This window comes from Rhizophagus irregularis, chromosome 18 (assembly GCF_026210795.1).
Source record: "Rhizophagus irregularis chromosome 18, complete sequence".
NCBI classification, from domain to species: Eukaryota; Fungi; Glomeromycota; class Glomeromycetes; order Glomerales; family Glomeraceae; genus Rhizophagus; species Rhizophagus irregularis.
The window spans coordinates 1,496,414-1,518,295 of record NC_089446.1 but is presented as its reverse complement, the minus strand read 5'-3'; the positions used below and the strand labels follow the sequence as shown (position 1 = coordinate 1,518,295).

Sequence of the window (21,882 nt, the reverse complement as noted above, 5' to 3'; positions counted from 1 at the left end):
GATAATTTCAGCATTACGATTCTCCTTGTATGCTCTTATTAAATCCGTGAGTTCTTTACGGCTAGATGTTTTAGGTAGGTTTCCATTATATTCGATCCAGTCTTTAAAGTGGTCTACTACCTCCCTAAGGTAGTACTGGTACTTGTTCTCAATACGCGTTGTGGGACATTCTTCTACTTCAAACGCGAGTATTTCCCAGTCATATTCGTCTGACGCGTCTTGGCACTTGGCCCATAATTCCTTACCTGTATTGTAGAGATCATCGAAGGCCTGGTCCTTTGAATTTTTAACCCATGGCTTGCGGTCCTATCGGTGTTATTCTTGCCAAGTCCAGTGTGCTTGAGTGCCTTCCTTTGGTTCAGGATCCCGGTCGACTTCTAATTCTGTGTCGGGTTCTGGGATAGGTAGCTCAGAAGCCGTTTCTACTATAGGTTCTGTAGAAGATTTGGAATCTGCGAGGGATTCTGATTTTGTGGAAGATTCTGCAGGTGGCTCGGGTTGTTGCTTAAGAACTGGGTCCACGGTTGTAGAATCCAAGTCTGATAACAAGTCGTCTAAGACGTCGTAGTTATCTGGCTCGAAGCAGACGGTTTTTCAGGAACTAGGTCTGCGGTTATAGAATCCGAGTCTGATAACAAGTCGTCTAAGACGTCGTAGTTATCTGGCTCGGGGGTAGATGGTTTTTCTTCCCTTAACTTTTGTAGACGTTCTTTTAAGTGATCAGGCTTGGGTGGAAGCGGTGGAGGAGCCCTTTTGGAAACCGGTTGCTCTTCGATAACAGGTTCAGGTTTTTCTTCAGCGGGTTTCTCAGCAACTAACTCTACTTCCTCTACTGGTGCTTCCTGTACGTCTTGTACATCTTGGATTACTTTACTAAAATTCTCCACGATTTTTGCTTTATCTAGTATGTAATAGTTTATTCAGGCACCTGAACGTCTTGGGCGGGTTTTAGGAATGAATTGTTTAATCTCCATGCCAAACTTATTATCACTAAGTATTTTGTTTTCACCCTTCTCACTGCACCAATTCTGGTAAGTGCTATAGAAATTTGTACACGGGATTTCAAGTGTGTCGCAATTGTCGGGCTACATCATTTCAAGGTAATATTGTATAAAACGCTGGGGATTTGGGATACTTGCTTCGATTAACTCCCGTTTTATTTGAGTATCAGGAATAGATCGGGGATTGAAGCTAGTTAAGTCTCGGCTAAGTAGATAGGACATGAAGGAACTGGCTGTATCCGGATTTTCTAATACTTTTACAAGAAAACCGAAGTATTCTCTATTGCCTTTATATTTGGCTGAAACGTTGAGAGCTATAAATCTTTCATCTCCCATTTCTATGCGGATTGGCATAGCATGATTACTGAGGATCATGTAGCCAGCAAAGTCATCAATAACCTTTACATCTATTTCCTTTTCCTCAATAGAGATGTAAGGCTCGGTGATTAAACTCTTGAGTCAGTTGTTTGCCCCGTGCCATTCCTTGCCTGACATATCGCATTCATTGAGGATAATAAGTTTTTTGGCACGAACAGCCGCATTGAACCTTCCCATTACATCTTCAAGACGGGTAGTGGAGAGGAAGTTTTCACGGCCGAGAATACGTTCTCTGATAAAATTGGTTAAGATATTCTTACCACATCTGGGGGACTGCGCATGATAATTGCTGTACCGGGTTTTTTGTCTGGATTTTGAATTAGAAATGCGAGCCAGTTGAGGATGTATATGGTTAATTGCTTGTTCTCTGCACACCATACCTCATGAACGTGTCGGATGATTGGATTAACTAGATTTGGTTTGATGCGCTCAGCGGGTTGGGCCCTGAAACCTAGGAAGAGATTGAAGAATTCAGGATTATACTTTGGTGCGTTTGGGGATAAGGCATGAAGTTTACATCTGTATAACAGATCTTTGCGATTGAGGCTTGGAGAAGAAGATCCTTTAATTTGGTGGATGTGGTCACGTCACTGTCTTCTTCGGTATCTGACCGAATAATTACCTTGTGCTTAATAGAAATCCCTTTGAGATCTGCGGCAAACTCGAAGTATATGCTTCCATTGTAAGCCTTCTTTTTTCTAATCCACATGCCAGATTTTGTGGTGATAAAAGCCACAGAAGCCGAGATTGCTGAATTGATGCTTTCTTTCGTGTGTGTACCTACACATTTTTTAAGAAATTCATCGTAGAAGAAACGGTTGTTGGGGTTAAAGATTGCTGGAACTTGAGCGGCCATTTTTTGTTCTATCAAATCGAGTACTAATTTATAGTTACCTAATCTTCAATTGCCGAATATATTTTTTCGAGTGAGATAGAGGGGCAGGTGTCCATAGCTTGAATCGGGTTTTAGAGCCTGAGGGGCTGACTAAGGTGTCCATAGTTCAGCTGCCATAGTTCGGGACATAGAATGGTCATAGTTCGGTGGTCATAGTTCGGGACAAGTGGTCGTAGTTCGGTGGTCATAGTTCGGGGCCAAGTGGTCGATTCGGTGGTTATGCTTGGGGATCCAGTGATGTATAAAGGATAATCGTAGCATAAATCAGGTTTTAGAGCCCGAGGAGCTTACTAAGGTAGCCATAGTTCAGTGGTCATAGTTCGGTGGTCATAGTATTATCATAAGTTTTTCGAACTATGGCCAGTACTATGACCGGATATTCTGTCTGATTTCGGCTTTATTCGTGTTTTTATCCACTTTTTAGTAGTCTGGTTATAGTGGTCATAGTGGTCATAGTAGTTTTTATATATAAGAAAAAATGGAGAAAAAAAAGAAGTTGGAAAGTACTGTGACCAGCCATGGCCACTGTGGCCATGGCGGTAGTATATATAGGGGTTTCTCTACCCCATGAAGGGGGATGTAGGTACTGCGAGGCCGTGAGGCCGAGGTGGGGTGAGCATAGCGAGACACACTACCAGCTCGACGACAAAAAATGGTTAGTAAACCATTCGTAATAATCAAAAATAAAAAAAGATTGAAGATTCGTACTTACTAATCTTTGGGTTTTCGTTCTTCGGAAGCCCACCCGAACCTATAAAAAAAAAGAACGGTTATTAGTTACCGTTCATATATTAAAAAAACAAAAAAATTAAACCAAGATTCGTACTTACTTACGAATCTTGGTTTCTTGGTTTTCCATTCTTCAGAAGCCCATCCGATCCTAAAAATAGAAAAGAATGGTTATTAGTAACCGTTCATAATATTTTTTTAAAAAAATAAAAAAAAAAATCCAAGATTCTTATGAATCTTTGGAATTTTCCCGTTCTTTGGAACACGGAAGTCCACCCGAACGGCTGAACCTAAAAAAAAGTAAAAAAAGAACGGTTAGTAACCGTTTATATTAAATTAAAAAAAAATAATAAACCAAGTTTTACGAAACTTGGTTTTTCCATACTTCGGAAGCCCACCCAAACGGTCAAATCTAAAAAAAAAGTAATAAAAGAACGGTTAGTAACCGTTCATACTAAATTAAAAAAAAATAAATAAATAAACCAAGTTTCGTACTTACGAAACTTGGTTTTTCTATACTTCAGAAGCCACCCGAGCCTTTTATATGGGCGTCTTGAATCTAAAAAAGAAAAAAACGAAAACGTTAATGAAACGTTTCGTTAAAAAAAGTAAAAATTCGAAGGTATATGTATACAGTCAACTCCCTCTATAGTCACTCCCATTATAGTCACATTCTACTATATAGTTACACCAGTTAAATGTTCAAAACACTTTATTATTAAAATCTATCCTATATAGTCACAATCTATCTATAGTCACTATCACACCTATCCTCAAAAATCTTATATTAAAAAGAACCGTTTATAATCACAGTTATATAAAGAATATATTAAATAACTTGGCATCTAATAATCGTACAAAGATGTATCATAGCTTGTTAGAATCGTCTCACTGAGACGAATCGAATGGTGGTAGTTTTATCCTTTTCCTTTGTTAGTGTTTACGGCCAGACCACCTATTGCCTCTTATGAGACTAATCTCGGGTCTGTGTTCTATCATCTTCACTGGGCAACCATTATACCGAGTACTTAATTCCTCAGGTAACAGCACCACTTTAGAAGACATCCTCCATCAGGCCATTTTAAGCTGATCTGAAGCTAGGTACACGCCGCCTACTCATCCTATATCCATTGCATGATACTGATACTCAATTTATTTTACGACCTTTAGAGAGCATCTACTTTCATGGAGGACTTTCGACAGGTAACATCAACCATCTAGTACCCTTCCATACCACCATTTTAGGTACTAAGTCTCACTCAAAGGCCACTACAGCCCGCGATTACCTAGCACCGATAGTACAGTTGTTTACCCCAAGTGGTATACTTTGTAGTGACCACTCAGACAGGAAGTAGCAGGCATCTGTCCAGGATCAAGTTTTATCCTTTTCCTTTGTAAGTGTTTACGGCCAGACCACCCATTGCCTCTTATGAGACTAATCTCGGGTCTGTGTCCTATCATCTTCAATGGACAACCATTATACCGAGTACTTAATTCCTCAGGCAACAGCACCACTATAGAAGACATCCCCATCGGGCCAAGTTTTATCCTTTTCCTTTGCTAATGTTTACGGCCAAACCACCCATTGCCTCTTATGAGACTAATCTCGGGTCTGTGTCCTATCATCTTCAATGGGCAACCATTATACCGAGTACTTAATTCCTCAGGTAACAGCACCACTATAGAAGATCCCCCACCCCCATCCGGCCATTATAGGCTGATCTGAAGCTAGGTACACGCCGCCTACTCATCCTATACCCATTGCATGATACTGATACTCAATTTATTTAACGACCTTTAGAGAGCATCTACTTTTATGGAGGACTTTCGACAGGTAACATCAACCATCTAGTACCCTTCCATACCACCATTTTAGGTACTAAGTCTCACTCAAAGGCCACTACAGCCCGCGATTACCTAGCACCGATAGTACAGTTGTTTATCCCAAATGGTATACTTTGTAGTGACCACTCGGACAGGAAGTAGCAGGCTTCTGTCCAGGATCACCCCTTATGGTGGGTATCAATCACCAGGGATCACCAACCAGGACCCAAGAAGTGGGGAATCGAACCCCATAACTATGCTACCTGTTCTGTGCACGAACACCTTGGTTGGTCTAAGACCTAACAGAAGGTCAAACTACCACTAAGACATTGCACCCTCAGCTTTACCATCTAGGACGACCATCTAGCCATTACTGACCCCAAGTGGTATCGTGGAGTGACCACCTGAACAGGAAGTCCTCCCAAGGTATAGTAGTGACCTCAAGGACACATACCAATGGCCTCATAGGAAACGTTAGAAGGACACCATGACCCTTAGTTGAAATGTGCGGCCTAACCGTACACACTAATTCACCATGATGCAGTCCAACTACACTAATCCCTGTACCTTCACGCTATTGGTTGTAGCGTTCGCAGTAAAATTCTTTTTATTTCCGTGGTCATAGGAATCGAACCTGCGACCTCACCATACTCAGGCTTAATGAGGGTCTCAGTGACTAACCACCGAGATAGGGTGACCAACCCTTAAGTTTTATTGTTTTCCTTTGCAAGTGTTTACGGCCAGACCACCCATTGCCTCTTATGAGACTAATCTCGGGTCTGTGTCCTATCATCTTCAATGGGCAACCATTATACCGAGTATTTAATTCCTCAGGTAACAGCACCACTATAGAAGACATCCCCCATCGGGCCATTTTAGGCTGATCTGAAGCTAGGTACACGCCGCCTACTCATCCTATACCCATTGCATGATACTGATACTCAATTTATTTAACGACCTTTAGAGAGCATCTACTTTCATGGAGGACTTTCGACAGGTAACATCAACCATCTAGTACCCTTCCATACTACCATTTAAGGTACTAAGTCTCACTCAAAGGCCACTACAGCCCGCGATTACCTAGCACCGATAGTACAGTTGTTTACCCCAAGTGGTATACTTTGTAGTGACCACTCAGACAGGAAGTAGCAGGCATCTGTCCAGGATCACCCCTTATGGTGGGTATCAACCACCAGGGATCACCAACCAGGACCCAAGGAGTAGGGAATCGAACCCCATAGCCATGCTACCTGTTCTGTGCACAAACACCTTGGTTGGTCTAAGACCTAACAGAAGGTCTAACTACCACTAAGACATTGCACCCTCAGCTTTACCATCTAGGACGACCATCTAGCCATTACTGACCCCAAGCGGTATTGTAGAGTGACCACCCGGACAGGAAGTCCCCCACAGGTATAGTAGTGACCTCAAGGACAGGACTGCGCACATGCCAATGGCCTCATAGGGAACGTTAGAAGGACACCATGACCCTTAGTTGAAATGTGCGGCCTAACCGTACACACTAATTCACCATGATGCAGTCCAATTACACTAATCCCTGTACCTTCACGCTATTGGTTGTAGCGTCCGCAGTAAAATTCTTTTTATTTCCGTGGTCATGGGAATCGAACCTGCGACCTCACCATACTCAGGCTTAATGAGGGTCTCAGTGACTAACCACCGAGATAGGGTGACCAACCCTTAGTTTTATCCTTTTCCGATCACTGGCTGACGAGTTATTCGACAAAATGTTAAACATCGGCATTATAATATTTCTTGATTTACGTTTACTGCGCCATTTAACATTTTGCTAGATTTCTCGGTACCTAGTGATTGTAAAAAGACGATTTATAGCTCGTTGGAATCGCCTCATCGAGACGAGTCGAATGGTGGTAAGCTCATCTCTCTGTGATCAATATTGACGGAGTTATTAATTAAAAACCATTTAATATTTTTTAATTTCGGAAATTGATCTAGTGATTGGATTTCGATGTATCTTATACCATTAGATTCGTCTCATCAAGACGAATCGAATGGTAGTAAGACCGTCTTTTTAGGATCAATATTGACAGAGTTATTACACAAAAACCATTAATACTTTTTAATTTTGGAAATTAATCTAGTAATTGGATTTCGACGTATTTTATACCATTAGAACCGTCTCATCAAGACGAATTGAATGGCGGTAAGATTATCTCTCTACGATTAATATTGGTGAAGTTACGACACAATAAAGTTTTAAGTATAATTCTGACTAAAATTATGTTAATTTTTGGCCGGAATTATGATATACAAATATAAGAAATTTTTTATATAGTCACATCTCTTTATAATCACCAAATATGAACTGTCCCAAATGTGTGACTATAAAGAGAGTTGACTGTACCTTCGAAAGAGATAAGTGACGAAAGGAAAGGGGAAAGGGTAAGGAAGGGAAAAGCGAAGGAAGGGAAAGGAGAACGAAGGGAGGGAAAGGGAAAGAAGAGAAACTGGGACGAAGGAAAAGGGGAACGAAGGAAGGGAAAGGGCGAGGAGGGAAAGAAGAAAATTAAAAAAGTTTAAAAAGGATCATCCTTTTTTAAACTTTTATTTTAATACGCATATTGCGTAATGCGTAATGTTTGATTAACATAATTCAACTAGGTTGAATATATGTCTAATTGTAGATCTTTACTAATTGAAGTTGAATTTTATTAATTCTAGTCGAATATAGGCCAAATTGTATTAAGGCCGAATATTCCTTTTTCGACTAGTGAAAGTAATATTTCAAAATTGTAAACAAAGATATTCTTCGAAAACTACCTGAAACCTATAAAAATAATAAGAACGGTTAGTATACATCCCATAAGATTAAAAAAAACAAAAAACTAAGATCCGTAATACTTATGAACCTTTTGTTCTTTCCTGTTCTTCAGAAACCCACCCGAAACTATAAAAAAAACAAGAACAGTTAGTAAACCGTTCCATAAATTAAAAAAAAATCTAAGATTCGTAATATAATACTTACGAATCTTAGTTCTTTCCATTCTTCGGAAACTATCTGAAACCTATAAAAAAAAGAATTAGAACGGTTAGTAAACCGTTCTATAATATTAAAAAAATCTAAGATTCGTTAAAGATTCGTAACAAATCTTAGTTCTCCTTTGAAATCATAAAAAAAATGATAAGTTTCGTAATGAAACTTACCATTTCCACATTTCAATGGTACCCGATCTAGCAAATCCTCAAGAACCCTACAAGAAAAGAAAAAGAAACGTTAGAAAACATTTCTATTAACAAATAAAATAAATTAAATTAAATTATGTTTCGCAACGTTTTGTTGCGAAACTTACCATTTTGGCATGTTCGATATTCTGAAACCGAAATCTACAAAAAAAGAAACGTTAAAAAACATTTCTAAGAAAAAAAATTAGAAAATGTTTCAAAGTTACAACTTCAAAACTTAATTTCCAAAATACCAGATACCGAAAAAACCTACAAAAAAAGAACACAAAACGTTAGTTACGTTTCGTTAAAAAAATTAAGTTTCGAAGTTGCAAATTCGAAACTTACCATATCTAATGCCAAAATTCGAAGCCGAAACCTAAAAAAGAAACAAAAGAATGTTAGACGTTTCTATTTAAAAAAAAAGTAAGAATTAAGCGTTGCAAAACTTACCGTCTTTATTTCCAGTAGTATCGCTCATTCACAAAAATCCAAACCTACAAAAAGGAATAAAAAAATGAAATGTTAAAAAACGTTTCGATAGAAACAATAGCTCATTAACAACATTCCTCCATCCTTACCGAAATCCATCTCCGAAGATCTGAAGTGCTAACCATCTGAAAAAAAAGAAAATTAACGAAACGTTAAGATCATTTCGTTAAAAAAGATGTTTTTCTTCTAAAAAAACAATATTCACCTTTCGAAATCCAAAGAACTGACTCGCCTACAAAATAAAAAAAATGAACTGTTAGTAAAGTTCGTTAAATTAATAAAAAATAAAATTACAAAAAACAAACCTTCTAATATTACCATCAGAATCCCACGCGCCTAAAGTGAAAACGCATAACAAAGTAATTCATTATTAAAAAAGACAAAGAAATGAAGTTCACATTTCTTTTTCGAAATTTAGGTAATAAATTCTTTCTTGCTCCAATAGAGCTCAATCCGACGTATTTACCTAATAGTCTGATGTCACATTTATAGTCCTCGTTAGGTCCTATTAATTGCGACATACGCCAATTCTCTAAGACGTCACTAATTGTTGTACCTTCAGTGATTTTTTAAATAATCATACTTTATGGTCACTATTCGATAATTTCAAGGTCGACCAGATCCACTGGCCTCTCACTCAAGCTTGGCTACAGCATAACCACACAGATGACATCTGCAGTTCAAGAAAGTCTGCATATGACGCTTTCAAGCTAAAAAATCTCAACCACATTCTGCCTTGTGGCGATATTCTATCATAAACACTATCCCAAGTTAAACCCTCGCCCGTTTTTTACCTGTGAAGTGACATATTGTATGGTGTATCGATCACCTGAAATGTGCAGAAAGATATTCTTGCTGAAATAATAGTGATAGTGTTGTACATTGAATTAATACCCGTGATTTCTTTTCTAGGTTTTGCACAGAATATCAACCAGCTCGAAAGGTCGTCGGGCTGGTAGTGTGTCTCGCTACGCTCACCCCACCTCGGCCTCACGGCCTCGCAGTACCTACATCCCCTTCGTGGGGTAGAGAAACCCCTATATATACTACCGCCATGGCCACAGTGGCCATGGCTGGTCACAGTACTTTCCAACTTCTTTTTTTTTCTCCATTTTTTCTTATATATAAAAACTACTATGACCACTATGACCACTATGACCAGACTACTAAAAAGTGGATAAAAACACGAATAAAGCCGAAATCAGACAGAATATCCAATCATAGTACTGGCCATAGTTCGAAAAACTTATGATAATACTATGACCACCGAACTATGAGCACTGAACTATGGCCACCTTAATAAGCTCCTCGGGCTCTAAAACCTGATTTATGCTATGATTATCCTTTATACACTCACCTGGATCCCCAAGTATAACCACCGAACTATGACCACTTGTCCTGAACTATGACCACCGAACTATGATCACTTGTCCTGAACTATGACCACCGAACTATCGACCACCGAACTATCGACCATTCTATGTCCCGAACTATAGCAGCCGAACTATGTACACCTTAGTCAGCCCCTCAGGCTCTAAAACCCGATTCAAGCTATAGACACCTGCCCCTCTATCTCACTCGAAAAAATATATTCGGCAATTGAAGATTAGGTAACTATAAATTAGTACTCGATTTGATAGAACAAAAAATGGCCGCTCAAGTTCCAGCAATCTTTAACCCCAACAACCGTTTCTTCTACGATGACCTTCTTAAAAAATGTGTAGGTACACACACGAAAGAAAGCGTCAATTCAGCAATCTCGGCTTCTGTGGCTTTCATCACCACAAAATCTGGCATGTGGATTAGAAAAAAGAAGGCTTACAATGGAAGCATATACTTCGAGTTTGCCGCAGATCTCAAAGGGATTTCTATTAAGCACAAGGTAATTATTCAGTCAGATACCGAAGAAGACAGTGACGTGACCACATCCACCAAATTAAAGGATCTTCTTCTCCAAGCCTCAATCGCAAAGATCTGTTATACAGATGTAAACTTCATGCCTTATCCCCCAAACGCACCAAAGTATAATCCTGAATTCTTCAATCTCTTCCTAGGTTTCAGGGTGCAACCCGCTGAGCGCATCAAACCAAATCTAGTTAATCCAATCATCCGACACGTTCATGAGGTATGGTGTGCAGAGGACAAGCAATTAACCATATATATCCTCAACTGGCTCGCATTTCTAATTCAAAATCCAGACAAAAAACCCGGTACAGCAATTATCATGCGCAGTCCCCCCAGATGTGGTAAGAATATCTTAACCAATTTTATCAGAGAACGTATTCTCGGCCGTGAAAACTTCCTCTCCACTACCCGTCTTGAAGATGTAATGGGAAGGTTCAATGCGGCTGTTCGTGCCAAAAAACTTATTATCCTCAATGAATGCGATATGTCAGGCAAGGAATGGCACGGGGCAAACAACTGACTCAAGAGTTTAATCACCGAGCCTTACATCTCTATTGAGGAAAAGGGAATAGATGTAAAGGTTATTGATGACTTTGCTGGCTACATGATCCTCAGTAATCATGCTATGCCAATCCGCATAGAAATGGGAGATGAAAGATTTATAGCTCTCAACGTTTCAGCCAAATATAAGGGCAATAGAGAATACTTCAGTTTTCTTGTAAAAGTATTAGAAAATCCGGATACAGCCAGTTCCTTCATGTCCTATCTACTTAGCCGAGACTTAACTAGCTTCAATCCCCGATCTATTCCTGATACTCAAATGAAACGGGAGTTAATCGAAGCAAGTATCCCAAATCCCTAGCGTTTTATACAATATTACCTTGAAATGATGTGACCCGACAATTGCGACACACTTGAAATCCCATGTACAAATTTCTATAGCACTTACCAGAATTGGTGCAGTGAGAAGGGTGAAAACAAAATACTTAGTGATAATAAGTTTGGCATGGAGATTAAACAATTCATTCCTAAAACCCGCCCAAGACGTTCAGGTGCCTGAATAAACTATTACATACTAGATAAAGCAAAAATCGTGGAGAATTTTAGTAAAGTAATCCAAGATGTACAAGACGTACAGGAAGCACCAGTAGAGGAAGTAGAGTTAGTTGCTGAGAAACCCGCTGAAGAAAAACCCGAACCTGTTATCGAAGAGCAACCGGTTTCCAAAAGGGCTCCTCCACTGCTTCCACCCAAGCCTGATCACTTAAAAGAACGTCTACAAAAGTTAAGGGAAGAAAAACCATCTACCCCCGAGCCAGATAACTACGACGTCTTAGACGACTTGTTATCAGACTCGGATTCTATAACCGCAGACCTAGTTCCTGAAAAACCGTCTGCTTCGAGCCAGATAACTACGACGTCTTAGACGACTTGTTATCAGACTTGGATTCTACAACTGTGGACCCAGTTCTTAAGCAACAACCCGAGCCACCTGCAGAATCTTCCACAAAATCCGAATCCCTCGCAAATTCCAAATCTTCTACAGAACCTATAGTAGAATCGGCTTCTGAGCTACCTATCCCAGAACCCGACACAGAACCAGAAGTCGACCGGGATCCTGAACCAAAGGAAGGCACTCAAGCACACTGGGCTTGGCAAGAATAACACCGATGGGACCGCAAGCCATGGGTTAAAAATTCAAAGGACCAGGCCTTCGATGATCTCTACAATACAGGTAAGGAATTATGGGCCAAGTACCAAGATGCGTCAGACGAATATGACTGGGAAATACTCGCGTTTGAAGTAGAAGAATGTCCCACAACGTGTATTGAGAACAAGTACCAGTACTACCTTAGGGAGGTAGTAGACCACTTCAAGGACTGGATCGAATATAATGGAAACCTACCTAAAACATCTAGCCGTAAAGAACTCACGGATTTAATAAGAGCATACAAGGAGAATCGTAATGCTGAAATTATCCCCACCCTCTCTGGTTACGAAACTATGAGGGCAGATAAGGGAAAAGCGTGAGAGATCCCCGAGGAACGTCCAAAGACTAATATGGAACGTGAATGGGAAGCCGCCAATGGAATCGTCGACGACTGGGATGAAGAGGATCTTGATCGTGTATGTAGCAAGATTGACTCCTTTTAATAAAATAAGCACCTCTTAGTTATCTTATATTTTTTGTATAAAAAACCTATATTACAACTGAACACAATTCATAAATACATCAAATGGTTTATTCAGAAATTGTCTGTGCTTTACCTACAAGACCGGATATCAAAGAATTACAGTATTCAGGCGCAAGATTTTCCAGAGGAGCAATAGCAAGACTTGGACAGCGACTCCAATCCCAATATCCGACACATAAATTTCAGATTCTGCTCCCCTATGAAAACTGGAAACCCGGTGGATGGACATCAGGAAACCAACCAGCCAGCCTCTTCTCACTCTTGGACCACTACGACGAAGCACAACTACCGGATGACGCAGACCCTGATTATTTTGAACGATTCATAATTTATGTGAGAGATGCCCCACCGGTTGCAGGGGGTTGCAACAGGGAGCTAAATGATTGCCTGTATGAATGCCTGAAATATATTTACAGCACATTCTCTAAAATGCCAAAGTCAATCAAAAAGCCCGAGTATATCAAAAAGGCATTAGGTCTCAATCGCGATGCTCCCATCACAGTTTCATGCATAGACAAGGTCGAACAACTCGCAGGAAGTCTCGCAATTAATATTGTGGGGGACATTACCCGAATCTCTAAGAGTAAGTCCGATAGACATGTAACACTCATCCTATCAGAAGGCCATTACTCCCTCGCGTTAAATCCCGGAAGACTCCACCCCAGTAAAATAGATAGAAAGCGTAATTTACCTATTGTATACCATGAAGATGGGACCAATAATGTAGTCACAATATACAACGGCAAAACAGTTAAGTCTTGTACAATTGGGCAGTTTCAAAAAACTAAGAATTCCAAGAGTTCCTTTATCTCTGTTGAGAAAAACCGTAAAACGGGAATATATGAAACTCTTGAAGAAGCATATCAGAGAATCCACGAGGAGCAGGATGTCTTCTTACAGACTACAAAGAAGTTCAGTTTAGGAATTGACTTATCATACCATAACTGGTCTTACAAAAGAACGGCTTTCTGGTTATTTGAACGATTAAGTGTAGGGATTCCAGCCAATGATCCTCTTGACCCGATAGAAGCAGAGTGGTTAAGTGATGCAATGATGGGAGGATTAATCTGGGCAGATAACGAGTGGAAGGGCTATAGAAGACAGTACGATGCAACAAGTTTATATCCGAGTATTCAACAATCAAATGCAAACTTTCCAATCAGACGGGATAAATTCCAGACACTTAATGACTTTGTTGACCACAGGAGTTATGCCTTGTATGGATTATTCCGTGCTAAGGTAAGTGGGAATAATATTCTCTTCCGACAGAATAAAAGGGGAATCTATACATTCATCGACTTACAACGAGCAAAAAAACTTGGTTTCAATATACAGTTAATACAGGATGGGAAGCCAAATGCATTGATATATGATAGAGAAACGAGAGTCCCTGGGACTGTAATGTTCGGTGAGTATGTACATTTCCTCTTCAAAATTAAAAACCAGGGTGGCGTAGCTGGCCGCGTGGCAAAGCGAACCCTCAACACATTATGGGGAGCATTATGCCAGAGGAAGCGTAATTACAAGACACTCACCACAGATCAAACAGACCCATTTACATTTCCAGAGGGCCATACACTCGACTCTATCATACCAGTAGGATCTGACCAGTGGCAATTCCAGTTTACAAACCCGGGTAATCCCTTCAAAGGTGAGTATTCCAGAATCGCCCCATTCTTATTAGCACGTGGTCGCAAAATCACATCTGACATCGGGAAATTTTTTGGGGAGCAGATCTGCGCAGATTTTCAGAAATTATATCTGCGCAGATCTTATACCCTGGCGCAAAACATTAGAGGAAAAATCCAATAAAAAACTGCGCAGATTTTATAAATAACAAAGTTCTGCGCAGATTTTTAAATAAAAACCTTCGAAATACCTCAACAATTTTTTTCAGTAAAAATCTGCGTCACAATAATACAAATTAATTTATTGCATTAATTACTAATTTATTTATATAATCAAAATTACTTTTTTATTATATATTAACAAGTTTACAAATACAATTGAAATCTATTACTAGTCATTGCTATTCATCATCTCTTTACTGCACATTTACATGTTGTTAATAGTTTGGACATTGTTCCAGTTGGTTCGATTCCAACAAACAACGGATACCTACAAACGAAAAAAAATTTCGAAGTAAGCAGCTTCGAAATATCTAACCCAGCAGTCTGGGACCTAAACATAGAAGAAAAAATGATCATTAGTATAACGATCGTTAAAGAAGTAAAAAAAAGAAACTTCAAAGTATTTACCTTTGAAGTTCTTTAAATGGGAACCCGGGACCTAAAATAAAAGAAATACGAACGTTACTAACGTTCGTCAAATAAATTAATAAAAAATAATTTTGGAAGGTTTTACCTTCGATATGGGAGTCCGGAATTTGTCTTTCGGCTTCCTTTACCTAAAAAAAGATGTACGAACGTTAGTTAACGTTCGTCAATAAATTAATTAATAAAAAATAATTTTCGAAGGTTTTACCTTCGATATGGAAGTCCGGCAGCATCCTGGATCTACAAAAATAAAAACAAACGTTAATGAACGTTCGTTAAAATAAAACAAAAAAAAATTATTTTTTCGAAGTTTTACCTTCGAAATTTCATCCAGGAGGCATCTGAAAAGCCGTAAAAAGGGAAAATTGAAACGTTAGTAAACGTTTCATTCAAATAAAAAAAAACAAAAAAAGTAAAAGAATTTCAAAGTTTACCTTCGAAATTCATTCCAGAAGACTCAACTTCTAAAGTAATAGTTTTTTAACAAAAATTTGCATATCGCCACGAAGACGGAGAAAGATGGAAGAGTGGATTCTTTTTGAATGTTGTAATCGGAAAGGTTCACAGGAAGCCGTCAACCTACAAAAAAAAGAAAAACGAAACATTAGTAACGTTTCATCAAAAATAATAAAAAAAGTAAAAGAATTTCGAAGTATACCTTCGAAATTCTTTTCAGGAGGGTTACAGGAAGCCGTCAACCTACGAAAGAATAATATCGAAACGTTAGTCTACGTTTCGTTCAAATAAAAAATGAAAATACAATAATTTCGAAGTTTCACCTTCGAAATCCCGTCCAATCCAGGTGGCTACCAGAAAACCTACAAAAGAAAAAGAAATCGAAACGTTAGTAACGTTTCGTTTAAATAAAATAAAAAAAAATAGTTTCGTAACGAAAAGTTTGTTACGAAACTAACCATGTTGAAAATTCTGTCCAGGCTGAAACCAGAGAGCCGAAAATCTAAAAAAAAAAGAATAAAGAACGTTAAAAATGTTCTTTAACAACAATAAAATAAAAAAAATAAAAGAATTTCGAAGAAATACCTTCGAAATTCCGTCCAGGAGAATTCAGGAGAGCCAGAAACCTAAAAAAAGAAATTGAAACGTTAATAACGCTTCGTTAAAATAAACAAAAAAAAATTAAATAAAAAATAAAAATAAAATCGAAGTTTACCTTCGAAATTAAAGTCCTTCAGCGTCCTGGACCTACAAAGAAAGAGAAAAATGAACGTTAGTGAACGTTCGTTAAAAAAAAAAGAGACTCCTTTTTTTTCGAAGTTATTTACCTTCGAAATTGAATCCGAGACACGTACTTTTGGCGTCTTGGACCTACAAAAATGAAAACGAACGTTAGTTAACGTTCGTAAAAAAAACTAATAAAAATAAACACTTTCGAAGGATATAAAGGATAATATACCTTCGAAATGGAGCCCACGAAGCGTCCGGAGTGCCGTAGTCCTACAAAAAAGAAAAACGAAACGTTAGTAAACATTTCGCTAAAATAAAAGAAAAAAAGTAAAATGAAATTTCGAAGCCTTACCTTCGAAATAGGAGACCGGAACCTGCCTTTCAGTTTCTTGTACGGTTGTACCTACGAAAAGTAAAAAAATGAATGTTAGAATTAGTAACGTTCATTAAATAAAATAATAAAAAAAAAATCGAAGATTTTACCTTCGATATGGAAGTTCTTTCGGCTTCCTTTACCTAAAAAAAAAGAATAACGAACGTTAGTGAACGTTCGTTTAAATAAAAAGAAAAAAAAATTCGAAGGTTTGTTTTACCTTTGATATAGGAGCCCGGAACTCAGTTTTGGCTTCCTTTATCTAAAAAATAAGACGAAACGTTAGTTAACGTTCATCAATAAAGTTAACAAAAAAAAAAATTTTTTTTTCGAAGGTTTTACCTTCAAAGTAAAGTCCGGAGCTGGTTTTGGCGTCCAAGACCTATAAAATATAAAAACGAACATTAATTAACGTTCGTTAAATAATAATAAAAAAAAATCGAAGGTAAAGGTTTTACCTTCGAAATTAACGTCCGGAGTTGTACTTTGGCGTCCAGGACCTATAAAATGTAAAAACGAACGTAAATTAACGTTCGTAGGTATAAATAAAATAAAAAAAAATTCGGAGGTAAATTTTACCTTCGAAATAAATGTCCGGAGCCGTACTTTGGCGTCCAGGACCTAAAAAAAAATAAAAAACGAACGTTAGCGACGTTTGTTAAACAAAAATATAAAAAAAAATTTTGAAGGTAAAGGTTTTACCTTCAAAATAAATGTCCGGAACCATTCTTCGGCGTCCAGAACCTATAATCGAACGTTAGCAACGTTCGTTAGATAACTTAATTAAAAAAAAAAATGTCCGGAGCCGTACTTTGGCTTCCAGGACTTAAAAATATGAAAAATGAACGTTAGTGGCGTTCGTTAAATAAAAAATTATTTTTTTAAAATAAATTAAGATTCGGAGGTAAGCATACCTCCGAATTCCAAAAATCATCAATAGGTTCCATCCGGAACCTATATAATATAATAAAAAAATTATTTTTTTTTTTGAAAATAAATTGATTCGGAGGTAAGCATACCTCCGAATTCCAAAAATCATCAATAGGTTCCATCCGGAACCTATATAATATAATAAAAAAATTATTTTTTTTTTTGAAAATAAATTAAGATTCGGAGGTAAGCATACCTCCGAATTCCAAAAATCATCAATAGGTTCTATCCGGAACCTATATAATATAATAAAAATTATTTTTTTTTTAAAAAATAAATTAAAGATTCGGAAGTTAATATACCTCCGAATTTCAAAATCATCGATAGGTTCCATCCGGAACCTATATAATATAAATAAAAAATTATTATTTTTTTTTTAAATAAATTAAGATTCGGAGGTAAGCATACCTCCGAATTCCAAAAATCATCAATAGGTTCCATCCGGAACCCATATAATATAATAAAAATTATTTTTTTTTTAAAAAATAAATTAAAGATTCGGAAGTTAATATACCTCCAAATTTCAAAATCATTGATAGGTTCCATCCGGCACCTATATAATATAAATAAAAAATTATTATTTTTTTTTTAAATAAATTAAGATTCGGAGGTAAGCATACCTCCGAATTCCAATATCTTTGATAGGTTCCATCCGGAACCTATATAATATAAAAAAAATTATTTTTTTTTAAAAAAAATAAATTAAATTTCGGAGGTAAGCATACCTCCGAATTCCAACTAAAATCATCGATAGCTTCCATCCGGAACCTATATATAATATAAAAAATTTTTTTTTTTTCTAAAAATAATTAAAGTTTCAGAGGTGATATACTTCCAAATTAAATTGACAATAGACTCTATTATGTTCTTGACTTACAAACTGAACGTTAACTGACGTTCATTAAAAAAAATTTTTTTTTTTTCAAAGAAAAAAAAGGAATACGACTCCTTTTTTAGTTCTAATTTCCCTGCATGTTGCAGATTATGTGCCGAATGTTGGACAAATTTGCCTTAAAGACTCTGAACCTTGCAAATAAATTTTTTTTTTTTAAAAAAAAATTTCTCTGATAAGTTTCGAAGCTTAAAAAATAATAGAAATATTTTTTCTTTGGAATCTTTAACAGATTATTTCCTAAAAGGTGTTGTAGAAAAATTATTTCACAAAGTTTTTTTCTTTAGTAATAAGTGTTGTAGAAAAAATTATTTTTTTAAAGTCTTGTAAAGTTTTTTTTTTAAAGAGTATTGTAGAAAAAATCATTTAGGTATTAAATCAAGTTAGAGTTAATTAAAGTTTAAATATTATTAAATCAATGATGAAATTGCAGATCGAACTGATATTTTAATGAAAAAAAAGCAAAAATCTGCAAAATTGCAGACTTCCGCATAAATTTCACATAAAAAAAAGCAGAATCTGCAAAATCGCAGATTACCGCAGAAATTCATACATAAAAAATCGGAAACTTGCAAAATTGCAGATTATTGCATAACTTTGTAAAAAATAAAAAGCAGAAATCCGCAAAATCACAGACTTCCGCATAAATTCACAAAAAAAATGCGGAGATCTGCTAATTTTACAGATCTCCGCAGTTCTGCATCTTAAAAAATTTCCCGATGGAGGCAATTCAACCATACAAGGATAAAGTACGACGTATCCATACAGACAAATTTATTTTAGAAGAGCAGCCAGATAGCTCCGCGCTTTTCACTTGTTCAGAGAATGCAGATACGACTCTAAAGACTTTCAAGTTTGAAACCGCAGGATACTGCCATGTGAAAAATGTGAACAAGGTTATCTGGACATGATTGCTAGGGACCGGTATGTATATTTTTTACTGACATACCGTGATGGCATAATTGAATAAACCTATAGAACATGTAATCTTACGAGATACCCAAATGCAAAACACCGACGGATTAGGTAGACAAGATGACGAAAGTTTTTACACGTGGGCTAGGCGCATTCAGAATGCTGTGCAATATTATGAGACTTGTAGTAGAATAGGTTTTCATAAGCGGCCACCTTATCCAAGGTTTCGTCAAGATGTATATGCTTATATTGTGCACATTAGAAGAATAGTATCACGACTACCAAATAGGTGGTACTGTACCTACTGTAAATCTTTTATTGATCGCGGATGGGGAACCGACGCTTTCATGGATCAAGCAGTACGACTACATTTATATAGTTGCCCAAAGCATTTTAATTTCGACTATTATACTCATCATGCTGAAATGATCCAGAAAGCCTTTAGGAGATATATAGAAAAAAGGAACAATAAAGCGGCTAGGATTATCCAGAAAGTCGCTATCCCCTGGTTGTATAGACTAGGCTCTCCATCGATACAAAAGGCCAAGCAACGCTTCTACTGCCTTGCAGTATCCCAAGTGTAAACCCCAAGGTTCATATTTATTTTTTCTCGTTCTAATGAACAGGTAACTGAAGATTCATATTTATTATAAAGTACAAAGAATCATATCGACATATACCAAATTCGCAAGCATTGTTAACAGCACTGACAGCACTAGTGAGGAGGTTATTTACGAGGCATCGCGCATTCAGCCTAATGTTGTCTCTGACGAAACTGTCCCCAAGATTATCCACGTATTAAAAGATACTATAGTAATCGCATTAATATCTGGGTTTAGCAAAACCAGTTACCTTGTCCAGGACCACATGAAGTATATCAAGCGAATCCAAATGGCAAATTCTCCTGTATCATATGTGAAGTTCGTGGCCAGAAAACTCTTCCCAGATAATGCGGCATATACTGCTAAGATAGCAAAAATCCGCGAATCATACAAGAATAAACAAGCTCTCCTAGATAAGCTTGAGGCCCTCTTTGAATTGTATTATAATGCGACTAAGAACTCATCAACCGGTCCCCAAAGCGAGCTATTACTAAAAACGAGGCTGAGAAAACCTTAACAGAACTTCTTACATAAGCGGCTCCTGTGGTCCTACGATCCTATACGAATTTAGTCTATATTTTTTATCCATGTGTAATAGGCATACAGTAATTGAAGATAGCTATAGTATAAGTAACATAACATCATGTTGGACCGATTACCAGTAGAAATAGTCGAACGCATTGTCGCAAAGATCCCGGATACTGACCTTATTGCAGCGAGTAAGGTAGATAGAGTGTGGTGGCAGGAAGTTCGTCGAGAGGCATATAAGAGGTGGAAAAATTATGCCACTACGATCGGGGATGTGTACTGTGAAATCTGAGCTCTCAGAAAGCATTATATAAAGAGGGAAATTGACTGGATAACGTTTGAAGATGTAAACGACCTCTATAAAAGATGGATAAACTGCCTTACCGAGGATCAGCTTTATATTATGGAGAAAATGCTTAGGAATGGGATGGTCGTGGGACTAGAGAGGAAACCATAGAGTATGCATTAAGTGAACAAAGATGGGGAGGTGATCCTTGGGGACTGGAAGTGGTATGAATGGACTCAACAGGAGTAAGCATTTTGTACTTGACTTTCGTAGGAATTACCCTGCAGAGTCATATTTTTTAGATCCGGTTGGCATTACTGCGTAATCCCGAATTACCAAAAAAGGAAATTTGTATTACACAAGATTCCAAACGCATTTTTACCAAAATCGATTTTTTGTGGAATGTGTATCGCCCAAAAAGGAAATGATCTACATACCCGCATGAAGTCACATAACATCGAAATTATTAGATCGAGACATCGTGTCCCGATCTCAAAGTTTAGCACTTTTTTTATACACTGTACTGTAAAAAATTCCACGGGTTTTCCATGAATGCTTTTTAGGCCAATAATCCAATAACTTATTCATCAGGTATCTTCATGTTTCACAACAAGGACTGATGAGTGATGACCACGTAACCTTATCATCAGGTATTCTTGCATTTTTTGATAAGGACTGATTTACCTACTTCTTTATCCACATGTAGGCGAAACGATTTTAAATGTTTATTAGAATCCTTAAAGACTATCTCCTGTGCCCTCCACGGCCTCCTTCTCCTTAAAGAAGAAGATTTTCAAGATTCTTCCATTCGTGCTAAATTGGATGATAGGGATAATAATTTTGAAACTGACATTTCTACATTTATTGATTCTGCCCTTTCACGAACAAGACGTCATATTACTTTGGATCATGTCTTTATTGACCACCCTACACAACCAAAGCTATTGACGGACCCACACGATATCGATGATGCTATTATTAAACACTTCCAGACTTCTGTACCCGTTAAGTCATCTCCTCCTGATAATATTTCTGCTCTCCCTGAAAGATGGTTTTCTGCTTATCGTCCCATAGACGATGTTGATTCTTCTATCTACAATTCCTTACTGGATCCTCCTACCCTTGAAGAATGGTTGTCTACGGTCTCCTCGATGCCAAATGATAAAGCTCCTGGTCCTTCTATGATTACTTATGAGATGCTTAAGCATTTGGGTTCCAACACCTTCGCTTTGGTTCTAATCCTGGTCCAATCATGCCTTCGCACTGCAGATA

At 37.5% G+C, this 21,882-nt stretch overlaps 6 protein-coding genes across 6 annotated transcripts; 4 read left to right on the top strand and 2 right to left on the bottom strand.

Moving 5' to 3' along the window:
• Window positions 1–315: 315 nt before the first annotated feature.
• OCT59_009975 (uncharacterized protein) lies at window positions 316–2,060 on the bottom strand (the record flags this gene model as incomplete). Its single annotated transcript, XM_066132712.1, has 5 exons — window positions 316–504; window positions 603–901; window positions 1,136–1,421; window positions 1,640–1,898; window positions 2,002–2,060. 5 exons carry the CDS (start codon window positions 2,058–2,060, stop codon window positions 316–318), a joined length of 1,092 nt encoding a protein of 363 aa, XP_066000329.1.
• Window positions 2,061–10,171: 8,111 nt separating this feature from the next.
• On the top strand, window positions 10,172–10,948 carry OCT59_009974 (uncharacterized protein; the record flags this gene model as incomplete). The annotated part of the gene is made up of 1 exon (XM_066132711.1): window positions 10,172–10,948. One exon carries the CDS (start codon window positions 10,172–10,174, stop codon window positions 10,946–10,948), a length of 777 nt encoding a protein of 258 aa, XP_066000328.1.
• A 123-nt stretch (window positions 10,949–11,071) lies between these two features.
• Window positions 11,072–12,093, top strand: OCT59_009973 (uncharacterized protein; the record flags this gene model as incomplete). Its single annotated transcript, XM_066132710.1, has 3 exons — window positions 11,072–11,273; window positions 11,508–11,806; window positions 11,905–12,093. The coding sequence occupies 3 exons, from the start codon at window positions 11,072–11,074 to the stop codon at window positions 12,091–12,093; spliced, it is 690 nt and encodes a 229-aa protein (XP_066000327.1).
• Window positions 12,094–12,665: 572 nt separating this feature from the next.
• OCT59_009972 (uncharacterized protein) lies at window positions 12,666–14,435 on the top strand (the record flags this gene model as incomplete). Its single annotated transcript, XM_066132709.1, has 1 exon — window positions 12,666–14,435. One exon carries the CDS (start codon window positions 12,666–12,668, stop codon window positions 14,433–14,435), a length of 1,770 nt encoding a protein of 589 aa, XP_066000326.1.
• A 1,373-nt stretch (window positions 14,436–15,808) lies between these two features.
• On the bottom strand, window positions 15,809–18,039 carry OCT59_009971 (uncharacterized protein; the record flags this gene model as incomplete). The annotated part of the gene is made up of 15 exons (XM_066132708.1): window positions 15,809–15,857; window positions 15,941–15,981; window positions 16,210–16,225; window positions 16,314–16,354; window positions 16,437–16,487; window positions 16,568–16,600; window positions 16,678–16,719; window positions 16,800–16,839; window positions 16,929–16,957; window positions 17,160–17,201; window positions 17,372–17,411; window positions 17,477–17,623; window positions 17,690–17,728; window positions 17,902–17,940; window positions 18,008–18,039. 15 exons carry the CDS (start codon window positions 18,037–18,039, stop codon window positions 15,809–15,811), a joined length of 681 nt encoding a protein of 226 aa, XP_066000325.1.
• A 1,244-nt stretch (window positions 18,040–19,283) lies between these two features.
• On the top strand, window positions 19,284–20,313 carry OCT59_009970 (uncharacterized protein; the record flags this gene model as incomplete). Its single annotated transcript, XM_066132707.1, has 2 exons — window positions 19,284–19,763; window positions 19,831–20,313. 2 exons carry the CDS (start codon window positions 19,284–19,286, stop codon window positions 20,311–20,313), a joined length of 963 nt encoding a protein of 320 aa, XP_066000324.1.
• Between the last annotated feature and the right edge of the window lie 1,569 nt (window positions 20,314–21,882).